Source organism: Globicephala melas, chromosome 14 (assembly GCF_963455315.2).
Source record: "Globicephala melas chromosome 14, mGloMel1.2, whole genome shotgun sequence".
In the NCBI taxonomy this organism is placed as follows: domain Eukaryota; kingdom Metazoa; phylum Chordata; class Mammalia; order Artiodactyla; family Delphinidae; genus Globicephala; species Globicephala melas.
Window position 1 is genome coordinate 72269383 of NC_083327.1, and position 22168 is coordinate 72291550.

The following is a 22168-nucleotide window of genomic DNA, read 5'->3' on the forward strand; positions in this document are numbered from 1 at the left end:
AACAGAACTTTATTCCCTCCCATGCCTATAAATCTCATGTGTAAACATGATTTACTGATACTGCTACTAAACTTTTTCAGTCTTTACTTGCCCATTTCCCCCCCACCCCCCTTAAATATAAAATTTGAAACATTTCCTTCAAGTCTGATGGCCTGCAGTGCAATCTGCTATATTTGACATAAGGCATTTGGGGACAGTCACTTTTGAATGGTTTTCTGCCTTGCAGAGGAGTCATGCGTATAGTTTTGGCCTTAAGTCTTGTTATTTAATACATGCAGTAACGGCCCAGGAAGAATATCATCTGCAATCTGATGAAAGTGTACCTAAAATTCTCTCCCAAGGGCTTTGTGTAGCTACTGGGAGGTGACTAGTGTTGATTGAAGGGTTGATCCATGGAGGTAGCTGTGTGGGGCGAATGGTGAAGAAAATCCTCAGAATGAGATATTCAGGAATGCATGGGAGAAGTGAGAACCATGCGGTTATTATTTCTAGAGAATTATGTCCTGCTTTGGACCTTCATCTTCTCATCAAAAAGCCAAAAACAGAATACGGTAAATTTGCAGCCGGTCAGAAGGAGACCCACAGGGGTAATTAAAGAGTTGGTAAATATGACCTATGAACAGATATCAGTGAAATTGGAAATATCTGCTATTTTAGGATGCCTGGAAAGAGCTCGAAATATGCTGTGGTTATTGTGGTGACCAAGGGCGAAGAGGGGGTGTTGTTAAGCGAAAGACAAAATATGACCTGACTCTCCTACTCTCCAGTACATGCAAAGCACAGAACCTCTCATCAGCTGTGGTCGGCTCAGGTTTTTAAAAAACTTGATAAAGATGAAATTAGAGCTGTAGATTATAAAATTAAGGGAAATGAATCTCAAGACAAATGCTAAAGGGATTTCAAAAAGAAACACATGGCCTTCCCTGGTGGCGCAGAGGTTGGGAGTCCGCCTGCCGATTCAGGGGACACGGGTTCGTGCCCCGCTCCGGGAAGATCCCACATGCCGCGGAGCGGCTGGTCCCGTGAGCCATGGCCGCTGAGCCTGCGCGTCCGGAGCCTGTGCTCTGCAACGGGAGAGGCCACAACAGTGAGAGGCCCATGTACCGCAAAAAAAAAAAAAAAGAAAAAAAGAAAAGAAAAAGAAACACATGCAAGAGAACCCTAAAGGAGCTGAGAAGGCTTAAAGTTGTAAAAGCATCTGAAGAGAAGCTGATCCTTTGTGTCGAGTGGATCAAACCAAAGGAAACGTGCACAGAAGGAAGATTAGGAATTTTGGTTGAGCGTAACAAGGACGCCTCAACTGATGGGCTTCACAGGGAGGCTGTGGAATCTCCTCTCAAGGGTTTTAAAAAAATGAGGCAGAGCGTTGTGCTTCCTGGGAAGGCGGGGGAGGGGCGGGGGGAACAGTCAGTTCAGGTGACCCAGAGACCTTCCAAGGGTGAGCTGGACTTCTGACCAGAATTTTAAAATTACTGAGAGAAGACAAACTGTTCCTGAGAGAGTATGGGATGAGAGTGGGACATTTTTCCCTTCTCAAGCCCAGGGACACATGGGTGGTGTTTGGCCCCTTTTGTGTAACTGACATGTCACCCCAGGTTTTGCCAGTTTGGGAAGGAGCTGTGTGTCCTAGAAAAAGGATGAGGGTTGGTGGTCTGAAACCATTATTACTGTCATTTTCTGGAAGAGGAAAGTTGTGTATCAGATACCTCTCTCACAGTTAGAAATTTCTAGAGAGGCTATTGCAGTATCTGATACTATTTGACAATAAATTCCTATATTGTCTAAAACTTCTTCTGGAAATCTTGCATTGGGTCACAATGTGCACGCAGGAGCAGGTCGCCCCGGCTCGACAAGCCTTGTCATTCTTCTCACCTACAGCCTTCAGTGGAAGGTGGCTGTGACCAGGCTGAGAAAACCATCTCGTAGTGGGCAGCCGTGCATGGACTCACCGCACCAGGCGGTTCTGCTAATTGGCGGTAATAGTCATTCTTCACATGACCATGGAAGCACAGTTGAGGTTTTTAATAGCATGTTGCCATTTGAGGGTTGAATTGCATTCTCGTCTGGTATGCAGGCTTTGTCTTTCTAATCCCTAACCCTGTTACTTTAGTTGCTATTTATCATAGATATGAAACCCAATTTAATTAAAAAGAGGAGGATACATCCAGGATATGGTGGTTAGCCGTGGTTGGCACAGCTGATTTCTGGAACTAGTTAGTTGTTCGCCCAGCTGCGTGAACGTCACCTTGTGTACATCTGGGATCTGACAAAGAGTCGTGTTGGCATGGCTAACCCTGCTCCTGAGTGGTGTGTTTTCCGATGTGGTGTATTCGAGGAGTCCAGAATCGCACTCACGCATCCTGGCGCCTGAAATCACACCACTGGAGAGTCATCCCTCCTTGTGCCTTTGGAGTCTTCTCTCTGAAGATTCTCTTTTAAAATGCAAAGACCTGGAGGGACTTCCCTGGCAGTCCAGTGGTTAAGACTTCGCCTTCCGATGCAGGGGGTGTGGGTTTAATCCCTGGTTGGGGAGCTAAGATCCCACGTGCCTCGTGGCCAGAAACCCAAAACGTAAAACAGAAGCAATATTGTAACAAATCCAATAAAGACTTAAAAAATTGTCCACATTCAAAAAACCCAAAAAACCTGGGGAAAGCCTTCTGTGTATCAATACACAAAAAACGATTGGTGGCTCGTTATGTCTACTTTCCTTTACCACAGAGCCCTGTGATAGTGGTGGAAACTTGCAAACTCAGAAACATCCACTCATGGTGTCTTCTAAGACCATGCCTTCATTGGTTGAGCACCTACTGTGTGCCACACACTGTCTAAAGGACATTGTTCCTGGCTTCTGGAGGCCCATAGTCTAATGGGAGAGGCAGACATGTACACACAGAGTGGAGAGAGCATTTGAGCCAGAGGAGGGAGGGATCGACACGAGGATGGGAGTCAACTGCGGAAGGATGTGACGGTGATTCTGGGCTGGGTCTTCAAAGGTGAACAGTCTGCCAGCTGGAGAGGTGGCAGCAGGATCGTGTCAGTTTGTTTTCTCTGAGCTCTTTCTGACCCCTGACAGACTGTCTAGGCATCCTCATCGGAAGGTCACGGGGTGAGAGAAGCCTGTAGATCCCTCAGGAGGTCCCCAGAGCAAGACCCAGAGCCTGGAGAGTTCTCCCAGGCCCTTCAGGGTCACTGCTTTCAGGCAGTTCAAAGAGAAAGGGGAGGAATCCGTAAGACCAATTCAACCAACCTAATCCTTTTGCCTGGTGAAGGCCTCGCTCTTGGGCCACAATTCAGTGCATTTGTCTACTCCCTTTGCGGAAGGAATTAAAATGGCACACTTAGATATTTGCTTTATTTTTATCTAAAACTCCTTGCCATCATTTGAGGATAATTATATTGATTTTTGTTGTGTTCATGTTATCCGTTACACTGTTATTTTTCTCAGCTTTGGAATCTTCTTTCCATGGTTCAGAGCACAGATTCTGGAGTCAGACTGCCTGGGTTCATATCCGGGCTCAGCCACAAGTTACGAGCTCCCTGCCTCCGTTTCCCCCGTATAAATGGGGATAATTATGATTTCTACTCCACTGAGGTGTGGGGAGGGTTCGGTGAGTCGGTTACAAAGTATTTACAGCAAGGTGAACAGGGAGCGTTTCATAAATGTTGGCTGTTATTATCCACTTCCTGCAGAGCCCCTTATCTGAGACTGTTTGAATTAGAATGTAGAATAAGTACCATTTCACCCAACGAGGCTTTCGGAATTTACCAGGCAGTCAAAACATTCCATGAGGGCCGGTGGAAATACAACACCCAGTTCAGCGTGGCCCTGCCCTCAGGAACCTGCAGCCTCCTGAGAAAAGGAGACCGTACCTATACCTTCACGTTGACAAATACCGCAGTTTGCACAGCCCTCACCGCCTCTCAGCAGGTACCTGGACAGGCACCTCCCGCAGGATACTAGGTGCCCATCAGGAAACACTGCTTGCTGATTAGTTTGTGCACTGGCACCTGAGCGGACAGGGTCTTCTGATGATGATGTATTAACCTAGAGGGGAGCCAGTATCTAAGTGGGCTTGATTTTCCTCCAGAAGTGATGGCTTGTAACCAGCTCCATGTTTGTATGCGTCATAGGTTTGGAGGAGACCAGCCTGTCTACATCAACATCATTAGAGACCCTGTCAACCGGTTTTTATCTAACTATTTTTTCCGTCGATTTGGAGACTGGAGAGGAGAACAGAATCACATGATCCGTACCCCCAGCATGAGGCAGGAAGAGCGCTACCTGGTAAGTCCTGTCACATCGAAGAGCTGGTCCCTCCCCTCCCCGTGGCCGTCCTGTCCACGAGCTCCATGTGATGAGGGCACGTCCTCAGGGAGCAAGATTTTGCCAGTGAAAAATTAATTTTCCAGATGACCCAGATCTTAACGAACATTTTCTCAAATGACTTTCTAATCTTGTTTTCCTCAGTTTGTCTTTAGAGCTAGGTTTTAGGCCCCAGAGAAGAAATAGTCTTTCCCAGGGAATCCTGACCAGTACTATTGTCGTTTTGGTGTGTTTGGGGATTTCTCTTAAAAGGTCACAAAGTACTGTCTCATACTTCATGCCATTCAGTTCCCGTGACAGTCCCATGAGGGAGGGGTATTTTCAGATGAGAACCCTGAGATTCCAAAAGGATGTGAGCACAGCCATGACTGACTGTTTCCAGGTCCTCTGACTCCAAGTCCAAGGTCCTTTCCACCAGAGCACAACAGAATCCGGCATCTTGGCAAAATCAGTTTGCTTTTCGGGACCTTGTTTGGGGACCCTCAGCTTCATAGGGATGTTCATTTTGATCCCAGTAATTGTTTCCACAGCTTGGAGTTGGTAACAGATGAAAGTATTGCATCTGGCCGCCAGCACCAGAATAAACGATGTGTTTCCCACTAGTTTGTGACCTAGATTGACAAACACTTGCAGAGTGGCTTAGAGCCTCAGCCACTAAAGTGTTAAAGAGGCTGAAATGCCGGTCTCTGTGTCTGAGAGAGCCCGTCAGGTTCACCCAGACTGTCCCGGGCTGTCAGGCACAGCAGAAAGAGAAGGATGTATGGAGGGCTCTGTGCAGATCTGCTTCCACGGCTGGCATGTAACACAGAGCCCATGCCCACTGCTGGTGTGTGCGCGGCAGCATCCTCGAGCTAAAGAAGAGTATCGTTAGTCACAGTTCCAGCACAACGCCAGAACTTCTGTTTCCTCATTTGATTTTAAAAAGCATGATAAACGTATGTGTTTGGAGGATGGAACATTTTTCGATAATGTCACTTTCATGTCTTAAAATTCACAATTAGAGTTGAGAAAACTGAGATGCACAGAAGTTAAGGATCGTATCCAGTGCTACACAACTAGTTATAGATGGGCCATCACTAGCGACCAAGGCTTTTCACTCACCATTTAGCATTTGTTCAGCTACCTAATGCTTCAATGAAATATTCTGATGGTATATTTTTAAAGTGACTTTTATTTCTTTTTCTTTTTCACTTTTGATGGCAAAAACTCTGATCTTTTTCTTTAAAATACATGTTATGAATATGGCTCTGTATTTTTTTATTCAATGGCAAGTACATATTCAGAGTATAGAACCACTTACTAGAGGAATAATGTCTTTCTAGTTTGTATTGGACCTGATTAGCATTATATGTTTTTTTGAAAACATATAGCATCTTCCATGTAATCAAAATATACTACAAAGTTCCTGGCTCAATCCGATACTACAGAAGTTAGAACCGAGTGTAGCAGAAGATGCTGAAAAACCAAAGATACGAAAACAAGTTTTATGAATCCCACTCTTCAAATATTAATGTAGGTAGTAAGTAAATTCATAGTCTACCAGAAAGTGAAAAGTGATTCGGGAAAGTGGATGGGCAGTCCCAGGGATCCATCATGCAGCGGGAGAGATGAGGGACAGGCTGCCATGCGATGTTGATAAGCAGGTCAGGGAAGGCATTGCATCTGGCATATAAGCAGCAATTAGAATGAGAAGTGGAATTGGTCACTCGGTCGGTTGGGAGAATGCAGCTCCAGGTGGAGGGGGCAGCTGGACCAAAGGCCTGGAGTGGGCACTTGTGTGCTCATTCAGAAATCAGCAGGGAGAACAGAGTGGCTGGTATAGAGTGAGGTGTGGGGAGAGGGAAGTGGCAGGTAAGTCTTGGAGACCACAGATCATATAAGGCCCTGTGAGGCACTGCAGTAACTTTGAGTTGGGAAGTAACATGAGTAACCCCAAATCGTTCACACCCTTTTTTATTGAAGTATAGTGGATTTACAACGTTGTGTTAATTTCTGCTGTACAGCAAAGTGACTCATTTATACATATTTATGCATTCTTTTTTTATATCCTTTTCCATCGTGGTTTATCATAGGATACTGAATATAGTTCTCTGTGTTATATGGTAGGACCTTGTTGTTTATTCATTTCGTATAGAATAGCTTACATCTGCTAACCCCAATCCCCCACTACATCCATCCCCCAAACCCCTCCCCCTTGGCAACCACCAGTCTGTTCTCTATGTCCGTGAGTCTGTTTCGTAGATACATTCATTTGTGTCATATTTTAGATTCCACATACAAGTGATATCATATGGTATTTGTCTTTCTCTGTCTGACTTACTTCACTTAGTACGATAATCTCTAGTTGCATCCATGTTGCTGCAAATGACATTATTACATTCCTTTTTATGGCTGAGTAGTATTCCATTGTATATATGTACCACAACTTCTTTATCCATTCATCTGTTGATGGACATTTGGGTTGTTTCCATGTCTTGGCTATTGTGAATAGTGCTGCTATGAACATAGGGGTGCATGTGTCTTTTTGGATTAGAGTTTTGTCTGGATGTATGCCCAGGAGTGGGATTGCTGGATCATATGGTAATTCTATTTTTAGTTTTCTGAGGAACCTCCATACTGTTTTCCATAGTGGCTGTACCAACTTATATTCCCACCAACAGTGTAGGAGAGTTCCCTTTTCTCCAAATCGTCTCCAGCATTTGTTATTTGTAGACTTTTTAATGATGGCCATTCTAACCGGTGTGAGGTGGTACCTCGTTGTAGTTTTGATTTGCATTTCCCTAATAATTAGCGATGTTGAGCATCTTTTCAGGCACCTATTGGCCATTTGTACTTCTTCTTTGGAGAAATGTCTACTTAGGTCTTCTGCCCATTTTTTGATTGGGCTGTTTGCTTTGTTGTTGTTGAGTTGTATGAGGTGTTTTTGTATTTTGGAAATTAAGCCCTTGCCGCAAATTGTACACACCTTAATCAGTGATTCTTTCCCCCGTATCTCCACTAAAAAGCAGAGCCCTCCTCCCAGCAGGGGATGTGTCATCTCATGAGCCTTCAAACATCCTCAGCAATTCTCCCCCTTCTTTCTGGGAGTCAGGACTCCTCCCTGCTGCTCTAGACCTGTATCTGACACCTGGGTGCTTGTTCTGAAGTCTCAGAAGCCTCCTCACACTCAAAGTTTCCAGGGGTTCTATTGAAAATGGGGTCTGTGGGATGGAGACCCCAAAGTTGTGCAGTGCACAACCTACACAGCTGTACATGGATGTCCCAATATTCTTCTTCAGTGCTCCCACCAGGTTCTACGCTGGCTGGCCATGTCATTTCTCTGGGTGATATAATGTCTTCACGTCTCTTCTGTCCTCCCAACAGCCTATAAGCTCTTTGAGGACAAGATAAGATCAGAGTTCCATCTATGTCCTTGGTACTCAGAAGAGGGGCTGAATTAGTAGAAGCCTCAATACACTACTTAATCAATAAAATAAACAACAACAAAAATATGAATACAGTTATAATGTAGTTAATATGGAGTTGGGGGAATCTTGTACGTTTTTCTACCCTGTCATCCTGTAAATCATTCCACATAACATAGTCTTCACACAAACAATAAGCTGTAATCATTAGCGAGAGAAATTGTGTAAACATGCGAGAAAAAAACTCATGGTTTAGTCTTTTTTTTTAAAGCCCATAAAATGTTGAAAGTTGGTAATGGAGGCAACTCTTATATTTTTGAAGAGCCTTTATGCTGTGATATGAGAGATTCCAGGGAAATTTCCCTGCCTGGAATTCTACCCTTAGAGATTTGCAGGGGCCCCCGTTCCAAATGTAAAGCACTGTGTCCTGGGAAGGGCCGGTGTCAGATGAGCTCAGCTCATTCCTTGGCAAGACCCCAGCAGGAGAGCACTGGGCTCCCAAAAGCAGCAGAGGGAGAAATCAGGGGAGCAGGAGTGGAGAGGGGCCCCAGGGACACGTGACTCCTTTATGATCCAGCTCCAGCCTGACCCCGTTAGCAGGGCTGTTTTCTTGTTCAAAGGATGGTTTGTTTATTTGGAAGAAGACAGTCTACAGCCTTTTTTTTTAATAGCTGAAACTTTTCATTCCATCTCCTTGGTCCCATCAGACCCTTGAAATAAAACTGCCCCCTTTCAGAGCCTGTCCTCATTTTGGCAAGCCTGGGTGGTCAGTTGTTTCACTCAAAAGAGGGTGTTGTTTGTGTCTCGCTGGGGTGCAGGGCAGCTGTGAGGAGACCTGGTCCCCTCAGTGAGGCCCCGCCTGGGCGTGAGGGCCCAAAAGGGGATGCACGCAGGGTGACCCTGCACCAGAGGGGGCAAGCAGGGCAGGCCATCCCCTCGGGGGACCTCGCGGCGAGGCCTCTCCCTGCTCGCTACACACACAGAGTCACGGGGTGGGGGGGGGGCGCCCGAAACGGGTCCACTGATGTCCCCACATGATTCCAGATCTCAGCGCTCCAAAGCCACTTGCTTTATCCAGTTGCCAAAAATCAGGCAGCTCTGCTCCTGGCCGTGAGCCTTGCAGAGCTGCTTAGCATACAGCTGAGAGAGGGCCGGGGCCTCTGGGGCTGAAATATTATCATCTCTGATGCTGGGTGGTTGGGAAGAAAATGGAAAAGGGCGCAGGGATCGTAGGATTTGCAGGGTCCCTGGAGGTCGGTCATGAGGAACCTCTCATTTCACAGATGTAGGAACAGGGCCTGGGTCTAGTGATGGGTTAGGGGTCCTGCCAGGCGTAGAGGCTGTCCTGACTCCACCGCTGTGTTGCTGGATCACTTGGACCTTATGTTTGACATCCTGAATGGTAAAGGGAGAGGAGGACTGGGCCGAGTTCCATGCTTTTTGAGCAAAATCATTTTGTCTGACACATCTTTACAAAGACATAGCTGTTATAACAATTTTTTTCAAACACCCAAGCATCTTATAGCTGTTTTCCATATTTTCTGGAAACAATTAGATTTTTCTAAAAGTTTCTGTTTCTTCCCAAACCAACTTCACTTGTATTTATCAGGAAATAATTTTACAATAAATTATTGCTAGAACGGATACAAATTCAACTTATAGCAGCCACGCTGTGAAAAGGCAATTCTCTTAGGCTCATTTCTCTTTGTCCAGAGCCAGAGTGCAGATGTAGCTGCGTCCTTTTTCGGTTTTCGACTCAGGAGGTGGGGTAGATCTGAGCCCAGGCACACTCTGACACGTTCCAGCACTTGCGACTCTTCTCCAGCTGGAGTTCAGGCTGCGTTATTTCCAGGGCAGGGAAATACCTAGCACCCAGAATGCAGTTAATGAGAATGAATGTCTGCTCATGAAGAGCAACTGTTGTGATTTACAAGCAAGGGGGGAGAATCTCATTCCTGCCGAAGCCACTCCCTTTTGCAGTCCATGAGTTTCCAGTCACCTGCCATTTCTACTCTGTCAGTTACACGTGTGTGATTTGTGCTTGTTGCTTGCCTAAAACCTGGCCTGAGAAAGTTTCATGGTAAAATATCCTGCAGAGACAGCACTTAGCACTTTCAGACTCCAAAAAATACCAAGTTGGGCTCCTTACCCAACCTTACTGCAACTTCACCAGACCATCCTTCACTAGGTGACCCTCCATTTGCAGAGCAGGAAGAGAGAGGAGGGCATTTTCCCAGGGAGAAAACTGCCTCTGTGATACTGTTTATTCATCTTGGCTATAAAGCGTGGAAAGTAATGCATGTTTGAAAAAAAAAGATGGTAATTTACAGCTTCTTAATTCATAAAGAATTCAGTAAATCATGTTGGCCCATTTGGATTCTGGAGAAGCCTGAACACTGGCCAGCGTCAGCAAAGATTTTCAGAAAGCTATGCATTTTAATCTGCTTGAAAGCTTTGGAGTCTGAGCATCCTTTAGCTTTGGAAGTGTATGTATGAGATACTCGTTTCTGGAAATTTCCACTCAGTCCTGACTGGCTGAGGCCATCCTGGGAATGAAACCTCAGGCTGTGCCTTCATCCCTAGAGCATCATTTTTCTTAAAGGAAGAAAACGAATAAGGGATTTGGATCATCTGCTTTCTACGTATTTCAGTAAACATCTCTGTTTTCCAAATCTTTGAAGGTAAGAAAGTTCTTTGTCTCCAACTAGTTCAAATTTGGCTTATGATTGCAGGCTGAGCTAACGGCCCAGGACACGGTGTACTTAGGTTGCGCTCTCGGCTGCCCTAGCTGGGTGACTCAGCCAGTGATTTAGCCTTTGCGAACCTTACTCTTCTCATCTGTACAATGGGAACATATTACCTTGCCTGTATCACAGGCTTCTTGAGAAAATCAATTGAACATTCTATACAGAGGTGCTTTGAAAGCTAAAACTTTACAAAACACGTTTCAGCATTGATGCTTTCACACCCCTGTCTCTATCAGTGGCTCCAAGAGACCATTTTTTTCTGTAGATCCAGGGAGCTTGTCTCCTCTGGGGAGCCAGCAGGGGCTGCTGTTCTCTTGTGGCTCAGGCCACTCTGGGCCGTGTCCTGAACCGTCAGGTCCATGTGGCTTCTGCTGAGATCTCAGATAGCCCCACTAGACCCCTTCTCCTGGGAATCCGTTTCTAAGGAAACAGCTTCTCTTTGTTCCCAACAGCTGGAGACACGTTTTGATCCTAGCCTGCTGGCACCCATTTCTCCCGTGTTTATTTACTTGGAAACTTAAGCTGGTGTAGGCACGCGGTTGTAAAGTCACCGAAGCAGCACGTTCTGACCCCCGAGGGGTGGGGAGGAGAGGTGCGCGGGCTGGCAGGCTCTGACATGCTGTGAGCCGCGCAGAGGACAAAGGAGCCCCCCCGGAGAGAGATGTCTTTGACATCCATTTGTCCTGAAGTATGTCGAAAGCAGGGGTCGCAGGTGTTTTTAGAACCAAAGACCAGTTCTGCAGTTTAGCAATATAGTGAGTATCCCTGGGAGCTTGGGACAGAGAAGTTGATGGGCATAGAAGGAGGAGAGGCACGAGGCGAGAAGAAAACAACAAAGGGATTTTGGGGGAAAGGAGGGGTCATGAGAGAGCCGTGAGCTTGGAGCCTTTGCGAGGGGAGAACAGAACGCCACCAGCCACCACCTGAGATGTCACCGGATAACCACACACACAGCCAAGTGTGTGGCTTGATGCAGTCAGCGGGCTGTCCCCATATTAGCGCATTCATCCCCAGGGCATCCCCTTCAACCCCTTTTTACAGTAAGACCCCTACATACGAACGAGTTCCATCCCAAGAGCACATTCATAGCCCAATTTGTTTGTAAGTCCAACAAATTTAGCCTAGGTACCCAACTAACACAGTCAGTATGTATATCAATAGTACTGTACTGTAATAGGTTTATAATACTTTTCACACAAATAATACGTAAAAAACAAACACAGAATATAAAGAAAACGTTTTTAATCTTACAGTACAGGACCTTGAAAAGCACAGTAGTAGCAGCTGCATCACCACTGCTTTTACGCTTACTTCCAGACATCCTGGGCTTGAAATAAAGATCCTGTACCACTGTATTCTATACAGTACTGTACAGTGAAGTACAGAAAAGCACAACCACTTGTAGAGGATGCACACACATGACAATATACACCAGACACATGAACTAACTTACCCGATTGGACATGTGAACTCACGTTCGCATCTTTGAGTTCACAACTTGAAGGTTCGTATGTAGGGGACTTACTGTGTAGACTAGGAAGGCAACTCCGAGAGGCTAAGTGGATAAGACCAAACCTTGAACATGAGGAATTGTGTTAGGCTGCATTAGTTACAAGGAGTTCGGGTCCACTCAGGTTGCCTCAGGGGAAGAGAAAAGTAAGAGTTATCATTAGGATGTATCCGGTAATGAGGACAGAAGGGCCACAACTTCCAGCAAAGACCAGGAGATGCCACGCAGAGCCAGGCCACGTGGGAAGAGCAAAGAGCAGAGCGCAGCTCAGCCTCCCTGCGGGAAAACTAGAAGTGGTTCAGAACGGGAGCCGGGTCCAGCGGCCGGGTTATGTGGGCACCCGGTCAGCCCAGGGGTTCCCTTCTCCCTGTTCCCTGGTTATTGACACACTTCAGCCGCTTGCTGTGCTCTCCTCTCTGCTCCCACGACGGATGCTTCCTGGTGTTCCTCTGTAGCTCACATTCAGGCTTCTAAGAGTGACTTGTTCATCCACTTGGTCACTCTGACCAGCCATAGGTCATGTTTGGCTGCCCCTGGGACAAGTCTCATCCGTGCTGTGTTCAAGGGCGTGGTCAGACAGATGGGACAGGATGGAGTCAACTCCAGGTATAGTGTTTGTGTTAATTTCCCATTACTGCTGTAGCAATTTACCACACACTTAGTGGGTTAAACTACCGACATTTCTAATCTTCCAGTTCTATAGGTCAGCAGTCTGACACCAGTCCCACTGGGCTAGACTCAAGGTGTTGGCAAAGCTGATTTTTTTTTTTAAGATTTTTTTTTTTTATGTGGACCATTTTTTTAAGTCTTTATTGAATTTGTTACAATACTGCTTCTGTTTTTTTTGTTTTGGGTTTTTGGCCGCGAGGCATAGTGGAATCTTAGCTCCCCGACCAGGGATCAAACCTGCACCCCCTGCATTGGAAGGGGGATTCTTAACCCCTGGACCACCAGGGAAGTCTCCAAAACTGATTCCTTTTTGAAGGCTTGAGGGGAAGACCCATTTCCCTGTTCATTTGGGTGGTTGAGCCTCCATGTCCTGTGGTTGTAGACTGAGATCCCATTTTCTTGCTGGTGGTCAGATGTGTACTGTTCTCATTCTCTAGAGGCATCTACGCTCCTTAAACCGTGGCTCGCTCCCTCCCAGCTTCCAAGTAACTGGTGGTGGGTTGAGTACCTCCCAAGCTTGACATTTCTCCCCCTTCTTCTTCTTTTTTTATTTAAATTTAATTAATTAATTTATTTATTTTTGGCTGTGTTGGGTCTTCGTTGCTGCACGTGGGCTTTCTCTAGTTGCGGTGAGTGGGGGCTACTCTTCATTGCAGCGCGTGAACTTCTCAATGCAGTTGAGGAGCACGGGCTCTAGGCACACGGGCTTCAGTAGTTGTGGCTCGCGGGCTCAGTAGCTGTGGCTCACGGGCTGTAGAGCACAGGCTCAGTTGTTGTGGCGCACGGGCTTAGTTGCTCCGCGGCACGTGGGATCTTCCCGGACCAGGGCTCAAACCCGTGTCCCCTGCGTTGGCAGGCGGATTCTTAACCACTGCGCCACCAGGGAAGTCCTCTCCTCCTCGCTTCTTCCATCTCATTTCTCTAACCAGCTGAGAAGGGTTCTCCACTTTTAAAGATTTCTGTGAACTGACTGGGCCCACCCAGATAGTCTAGAATCATCTCCCCATCTCAAGGACTGTAACGTTAATCACATCTGCAGAATCCTGTTTGCTGTATAAGGTCCCATATTCACAGGTCCCAGGGATTAAGGGTGTAGACGTCTTTGGGGTCTATTATCCTGCCCACCACAGTGTCACCTAGGACTGCGGGGACTGAGGGGCCTGTGGAGGGGTTGTGAGCATGACAGGCATTTAGAAACTTGGCTTGTCCCAGCCACCGGTGGGGAGCCCACGTCTGGCTTTCCACTGTGGCATGCTGCCATGCAGTGGCACCAAACTATGGCTTTCCTGTCTCTGGTCTGCAAAACCAAGGGGCCAGTCATACATTTTATTTTTACTCCTATGGGTGACTTATTCATCCATCCATCTACTCATTCATCATTCATTTATTCATTCAATAAATATTGATTTAGTATTCTGTGTGACAAGCACAATAATAACTGGAAATAAAACGCTGAGCAAAATTAGACCCCGTGTCTGTCCTCACAGAGCTCAGAGTCCTGAGAGGGAAACAGGTATTAATCCCCAAACCACACAGATTCATGTGAAATAGTAACTGCATCACATTTTATAACACAGAGAGATGTGCCACTGTCCAGGCATAGAATGGGGTAGTTGGCAAGTCTAGAAGTCAGAGAAGTGATGGTTGAACTGAGATGTGAAGGGAGAGAAGAGAAGGAAGAATATCCAGACATTGGGAACAGCACATGTAAAGGTCCTGTGGCAGAAGGGAGCAAAGTGAGCACGGGGGAAGAAGCAGGGAGGCCGGAGTGGGGTGAGGGAGGGAGACGGTGAGTGGCCTGGTGAGTGATGGAGGGAGGGAGAGCTGAACCCCACAGTGTGGGCAGGCAGGGGTCGGGCCCCACAGAACCTCCCAGGGCTTGTTCAAGAGGCCTGGGAGACACTAAGGGATTTAAAGCAGGGCTGGGGATGGGGGAGCATGTTTACATGGGATCCTAAAACTTACATTTTGGAAAAGAATTACTTTAGCTTCAATATACAGAGCAGAAAAGGGCTCCAGTTGATCTGAGGCTACTGCAGTGATCAAGGGGGAGATAAACAATCAAAAAGCAGGTATTTATGGAGCGAGGACCATGTGTGATGAGCAGCTCTAGGGGCAGGGGCGGTGATGGGGGCGCATTTACAGTGCGGGGGCCACCTCACTGCCCTTCCACTTGCTAACTGCCTGGCTGGCAACAGAAGACCCAAACTTGAGGAGTTGTCATTGGCTGGGACATGTTTAATTAGCAAAAGAATGATGCAGACACCGGAGAATTCAGGAGAAGAAACATCAGTGAGAGGTGGGATCTTTGCGGGAGGCTTCCTGGACGAGGTGGGAGCTCAGTCTTTGGGGACGGATGCGGATTCAGGCAGGGGTGAGGGTCAAGAGGACCGCAGGAGCAGAGCGTTTGTGTAAAAGCCCGAGAGCCCGAGGCTTGCCCTATGGTCAGCCACCCAGCTTGGCCGGAGCAGAGGGTTTAGGGAGGCAAGGAGCTTTGGGACTGAGAAGCGATTCTCCAGATGTCCCCGAGGGGGCTGCCAAATCAGCTTTGCCTGACCTGCTTTCTCAATGGAAGGTCCCATCAGGGGCATCAAATCCAAGCTGCCAGAGCACAGCCAGGTGCATCCCGCTGGCCACCTGTCAGCTGAGCTCATCTGCTCCGGACCCCCGCGTCTCCCTGTGAGTCAGCGACCAGCTGCAGCTGCCTCCTTGCTGGGGGCTCAGCCCTACACCCCAGCTGGGACACATGGCTCAGATTTATGAAGGTGGTGGTTCTCAGCCTGGCCGCTCATTGGAATCACCTGGGAGGCTTTTCAAACTACCAGTGCCCGGGTCCCACACCCAAAGATTCTGGTTTAATCGGTCAGGGGTGCAGGCTGGGCCTTGGGACTTTTTAAAAGCTGGAAGTGAGGCCAACATGTAGCTAAGGCTGAGAACTACTGAGAAATAACCACACATCCATTCTTGTCTGTATTAGCAGGAGCTATTTTTACTGAGAGATATACCTCCCGCATATCTTCTAGAAGCTTACTTTCTATATCCTCTGCACATTTGGAAAAGCTCTACTTGCCTTCGCCTCAGGAATTTTTGTATTTGGTAGACTTTTAGTTGGCGTGTGCAGATAAATGTCGTTAAAGGAGCTTGATGGTACAGTGTAAGACTTGTTGTACTTATGAATACTCTGTGTAGGTCTTAAGTCAGGCTTTCTTTTAAACTGAAGTGGGAAACCAAAGAGTATATTATACTCTACATTTAAGATCTCACTTTAGGAAGCGTGCTTTAGGCAATAAAACAGAGTAAGTACTTTGATGAATAAAATATTTTAGCATGAAGACATCTTCTTATTTGGCCGATGAGGCATTTAGAATCCATTGCCGTTTTTCCAGAGACGTGCGTCACTCTTTAGACGCAGGCCAGTTCATAAAATACAATAAATGCTAAATTTAAAGACATGGATGAATAGAACTACACTTTAAATGCCGTCAGGAAATGTTCTTTAAAATAATGTTTTTTAAATGCAGCCAGGGAGCTTGCTATTCAAAGAAGTTATGCAGTGAAGTTTTATATAAAGTAAAAAACTAACGGCTCGATTTAATCTGTGTTAAAATTTTGAATCTCATATCCTACACTTGTTTTCCAGAACCTGGCACACCTCTGTCGTTTTCCTCAATTTGCTTTGCCAAATTGTAATATTTTTTCACTGCCCAACTGTTTTACATACACAGCATAAATTCCCCAAAGGCAGAACGACCTCCAAACGTGTTCTGAAAAATATTTCGTGAACTCTAAAGACAGGAAAAGTAAGTGTAAAACGTCTAAGAGATTTATTGGAATCTCAGCTTGAATTCTAATTGCAAGTACTTATGAAAATGTCAAAATTAACGTGAAATGGCTGGCAGTTTTTCTAATAACTGTAAATTGAATTAGATAGTGTGTAATTGGAAAAACGCTTGCTTCGCTCAGGCTCTCTCAAAACAAGTCTTAGAATCTGTTAGCTGCCGCAGCCTTGCCCTCTAATGGCTGGAAGTTGAAGGACAAGGCTAAATACTTCCGACGACAGGGAGGATAGAAACTAAGCAGAGGGATACGGTACCATGTCAGGAGACTCTTCCCTGACATGACATGAATCTTCATTCATGATTAAATGAAAGAATTTTAACCAAAGCCTACTCGATTTCAAGTCAAATGAAGCTTTTTAAAAATGACTCTGCATTTCATATTACAAACTAAAAACACAATGGAATTGTATCAACATGTAGCTAAACATTTCTATACTCATTTTTTTTTTTTTTTTTTGCATTGAAGAGGAAGGTTATACCGGTATGACTTTTTTTTAAATTAATTAATTAATTTGTTTTTATTTTTGCCTGTGTTGGGTCTTCATTCCTGTGCTCGGGCTTTCTCTAGTTGTGGCGAGCGGGGGCTGCTCTTTGTTGCGGTGCACAGGCTTCTCTTTGCGGTGGCTTCTCTTGTTGCCGAGCACGGGCTCTAGGCGCACGGGCCTCAGTAGTTGCGGCACGTGGGCTCAGTAGTGTCGCTCTAGAGCGCAGGCTCAGTAGTTGTGGCGCACGGGCTTAGTTGCTCTGCGGCATGTGGGATCTTCCCGGACCAGGACTCGAACCTGTGTCCCCTGCATTGGCTGGCGGATTCTTAACCACTGAGCCACCAGGGCGGCCCCTGGTATGACTTTCATAGTGAGCTGGCTGCCCCTTCACCACTCTGCAGAGTTTTAAACACTCACTGCCAGTTTTTGAAATAAACTAAACTCTTGGATGAGACTTGTCAAAAGAATCAGCAGATGCATAAAAGAAAGTTATCAAGTTTAATAAGAGACAGAGGAAACTTTGTTGGCGATGAAATCTCACTATAATTATGGCATTCCATATCTGACCACTATTAATAAATAAAAACCCTATGAGATTAAGAAAAGTGATCTAAACCAAGACAATAGGGAGTTCCCTTGTGGCTTAGTGGTTAGGGGCTTTCACTGCTGCGGCCTGGGTTCAATCCCTGGTTGGGGAAATGAGATCCCTCAAGCCATACGGCATGGCCAAAAAAATAAAAAATAAACCAAGACAATAAGATTAACCTCAGCCAACCTTGATTACTGCTCATCTTTATTTCTCCAGGTAATTATTACTTGGTGTGAATTATATTTAGTTTTTACATGCTAATATAAATAATATATATTTTTTACTTGTTAATATATATTGCTTCTAAAATCCTTCAAATTATTTCACATTTGTATGTCTTCTATGTTTAACTAAAATATAATTCTCTCAGATGATAGGACATGATCTCCTCTTTTAATCCCAGCACCCTTCACAGCCACCTGGCCAACACCCAGCCCAACTTTCAGTACATACTTAACAATAGATACAAATGTGGACCAAGCACCAATGTTTGCCTCCTCTCTCCACTTACAACTTCAATATATTTTGAACACCTGCAAAACGTCAGGCATTGTGATGGGAATAGCTGTGGCAAGATGAGCATCTGTTCCTACTCTCTGCCTCTACCACACACAAAGAAACCCATCTCCTCCTGTATCCCATTAATAGTGAGTGATACCCCTATCGGTTCAGTCACCCATACAAGAGACTCTGGAGTCATCCCTGCCTGCTTTCTTTCCCCAGCCCCCCAACCCATATGCAATCAGTCACCAGCTTAACCTGGAATCCTCCTGAAAGCAGAGCCTGAGGCAAGGGTTTGGAGGAAGGGTTTTAGAATTTGGACAGTGATCCCAGGGACTAGGAGTAGGGGACTGGAGAGAGGGGGAAGGAGGGAAGGTCAGCACAAGGGCGTGTCCTGACATTGGTCACTCCCGTGGAAACCGAGGCTCAAGCCTGCCAGCACTGTGGGAGGACAGGGTAGAATTTGCCCTAGAATGTTTCTGACTGAGGAAAGCAGAAAGCATTTACCCACTGCTTTCATCGTTTGTTGTCAGGTTCACCTCATGAAGCCTTAACTCCCCGCACATCTGGGCTGTGCACACAGGGGGGCCATGTGGGTTCCTCTGGGTGTAGCACTGGGAGCAGAAAGCGAGGTTGCTCTCAGGTTACTTCTGCATGAATCTCACGGCTGCAGCAATGGCTAGAGAAAAAGTGGCCAAGAGGACGGGAGGCAGGGCACAAGAGTGTCCAGTCCAGCTGCCAAGACTGTCGCTTCTTCCTCCTTGACGTCTCTCAGATCATTCCCCATCAGGGTCATCAACAAAGCCCTCCTCATGTTCTACCCAGATATCTGCAAAAGCCTCATAGGCTGTCAGCCTGGCTCCAGTTCATCTTCCAACCCACAGTCATAGCCTCTAGTGTGCAAATCTGACATTGTCCTTCTCCTGCTTAAAACTCTTCTGTGTCTTTCTGTTCCCTAGGTGTAATGTCAGCTATCGATATTGTTATAATATTATCATAATATTTAGGGTTGTTTGGCCTGAAGCGACCCAGCACTGGAACATGCAGGCTCTTTGGTGGTGCTAATGGCGGGAGGGCTCACGCCAAGGAGTATTTCCCAGAACTTCTGCTGGCAGTGTCCTTGTCCCGGCAGTGAGCCACAGCCACCCCCGCCTCTGCAAGATACCCTCCAACACCAACAGGGAGGCCTGGCTCAGTCTCCTACGGAGTCACTGCTCCTTCCCCCTGCGTCCCGATGCGCACACTACCCTGTGTGTGCCCTTCATGAGTGGAGTCTCTGTTTCCCCCAGTCCTGTCGAAGTCCTGCAGTCAAATCCTGCTAGCCTTCAAAGTTTGATTCTCTGGGAATTCCTCCTCCTGTTGCCAGACCCCCAGGCTATTTTTTTGATTCCCACAAACCCACCGCCAACATTCAGGAAGCCAGAACTTTGTTCTGATGATTTCACCAATTTTTTAAAAAGTGCCTAGTGAAGAATCCTGAGCAGAGAGCTACTGCAACACAACTTTTACAGCACCCTTTTATCAGGAATGCAAAACCTGTATCAATTTTAAGAGACTTGATCACAGAAGCTATGGAAATCAAGGCTAAAAGACATGAGGAATAGAGCGAGAAATGGAAGAGGAAGAAGAAAATTCGGATGAAGATGAGCTGTATTCCCACACCATGGTGAAGACTAGCTCAGAAAGCGTGCGCACCATGAGGCCCACAAGCACGATGAGTGAAGGGGCCCAGACCGTGATTGAACATAACAGCACAATGTTAGAGTCTGACTTGGGGCCATGGTTATAAACAGTGAGGATGAGGAAGGAGATGGAACTATGAAAAGAAATGCAACTTCACCACAAGTACAAAGACCATCTTTCTTGGATTACTTTGATAAACAGGACTTCAAAATAAGAGTCATGAAAACTGTAATCAGAATATGCATGAACCCTTCCCTGTGTCCAAAAATGTTTTTCCTGATAACTGGAAAGTTCCTCAAGATGGAGACTTTGACTTTGGGCTTCCCGGGTGGCGCAGTGGTTGAGAATCTGCTCCAATGCAGCGGACACGGGTTTGCTCCCTGGTCCAGGAAGATCCCACATGCCGTGGAGCATCTAAGCCCGTGCGCCACAACTGCTGAGCCCGTGTGCCTAGAGCCCGTGCTTCGTAACAAGAGAAGCCGCCACAATGAGAAGCCCGCGCACCGCAACAAAGAGTAGCCCCCGCTCGCCGCAACTAGAGAAAGCCCGCGCACGGCAACAAAGACCCAACACAGCCAAAAATAAATAAATTTATTTTAAAAAATATATTATCATAATACTTAACCAAAAAGCATCACAACCACATGTGAATCTACAATTATCTCAGTAAAAAACTTCAATGAAAAGAAGCTTCACAAACCAAGAGAAAAAGGATAAGTTAACCAATGAATAGCACAGGAAAAATGCAAGTGAGAATGAGCCAGTTTTGGAAACAGGATGTGAGAAGCGTGGTTTGATTAACACGTATTTATTTAGGAAAGCAGTAAGTCAAGGCTGCCAGGACAGGACCAGATAACTGAGAGTCTTGAAAGCTGCAGAAAGGACTTGAAAATTCATCACAGAAGGCAGGACTCAAGCGTCTTGAGCAAGGAATTAAATGTCAGGATGTGAAATGCTGCTTCTAAGTTGTGTGTTACACTTAGAAAGACCTTCTTTGCTCTGAAGCTATTAAAAGAATTCTCCATGGTGTCTTCCGGAGTTTTTGTTGTAATTCCTGTTGTCTAGTATAAAATCTTTGATCCATCCTGCTGTCAGGTGTAACATATGAATCCAATATCTTTTTTTTCCCAGATGGTTAACAAATTATCTCAACAACCTTTACAGAATAATTTATTTTTTCACACTAAAGTGTCGCCTTTACCATGTAATAAATTCTTATTTTTGGAGGGATCAATTTTTTGACTTTTTATGTTATTCCATTGATCTGTGTCTTTAGGTATAGTAGAACACTATTACATATATGTGTGTGTGTGTGTGTGTGCTCTTGTGTGTAAACTAATATATAATCACATAATATACATTTTATTATATAATAGACAATAATATCATCAATACAATTAATGTACTATACAATAACTATTATATACTAAATATTTTATTATCTGGTAGGCTCTAATCTCTTCTCACTAATCTTTCCCCTAACTGTTCTAGCTCTTTCGTCTTTGTTGATTTTTCTATAGAAACTTTAAAATCAGCTTGTTCAGCTCTCCCTCCCCCCACGTACATCCCCAGAAAACATTAAGTTTTACATGGACTTGAGAAGCACCGTGGGAGACCTTGAGTGACACCGCATCTCCCACTGTGCTCACTCTTAGCCCTGTGTGATCAGCACGTTCGCCGGATAAGTGTTATTTCTCCTTTACTTGTGGGAACTAAGTTGAAGTCAGCAGATAAAACCCCTCACTTGAATTGTTCTGACTTAATATGCATCTGAGACTTTAACTTGGTCACTTCCAGTTGCTCCCCTCATTAAATTCAGATCCCTAATATCATACATTAGTATATGCCTTTTACCTTTGTGTGCAAACTCCAGATGTGAAAGCCTGAGTAATTCATCATTTACTTTGAATGGAGGGTTCTGTTTCTGGCCCTTCACAGGTGGGCTCCTCCTGTCACACAATATTTCTTTCTTTCCATTAATACCTTGGCCCTGCATCTTCATCGGGTTCTCGCATTCAGTCTTCTGTGGGCATCCTGCGAGAGTTTTGTGCAGCCAGTTTCCTGCATCTTGCCTATTCTCTGTTTGCCCAATCTGATCACTCTGCAATTGAAAACACTTGAATAATATACATACATCATCAATATACCACTACCCTGATTTTTTTTGGAAAGTTCTTCTCCTTCATCCATTCAGTCCAATCGGCACTGAAACCCCTTTTATTTTGTTTAGAATGTCTCTGCAGCGTCGCTCACCCTCTCTCCGTTGCCACTGCCATTAGCACTGTCTTTAATGTTTTTCAGTGCTGGAACAGCCTCCTAACTAATCTCCTCTGATTTAGCCACTTTCTCGCCCTTTCACCCTGTATAGTGCTGCCAGATTCGTTTTCCAAAGCAGCACTTCACATCCTGTCATT

At 45.7% G+C, this 22168-nt stretch overlaps 1 protein-coding gene and 1 pseudogene across 2 annotated transcripts in view; both read left to right on the forward strand.

Annotated features, from left to right (window-relative positions):
• The window catches only part of UST (uronyl 2-sulfotransferase), a 301044-nt gene that overhangs the window by 181028 nt on the left and 97848 nt on the right, over positions 1-22168 (forward strand). For both annotated transcript variants that reach the window (XM_060283633.2, XM_030853209.3), the window contains exon 5: positions 4135-4288. In XM_060283633.2, coding sequence (XP_060139616.1) covers positions 4135-4288 — 154 coding nt within the window. The remainder of the gene's footprint in view (positions 1-4134; positions 4289-22168) is intronic.
• On the forward strand, positions 14785-20098 carry LOC115851344 (serine/threonine-protein kinase 3-like; annotated as a pseudogene).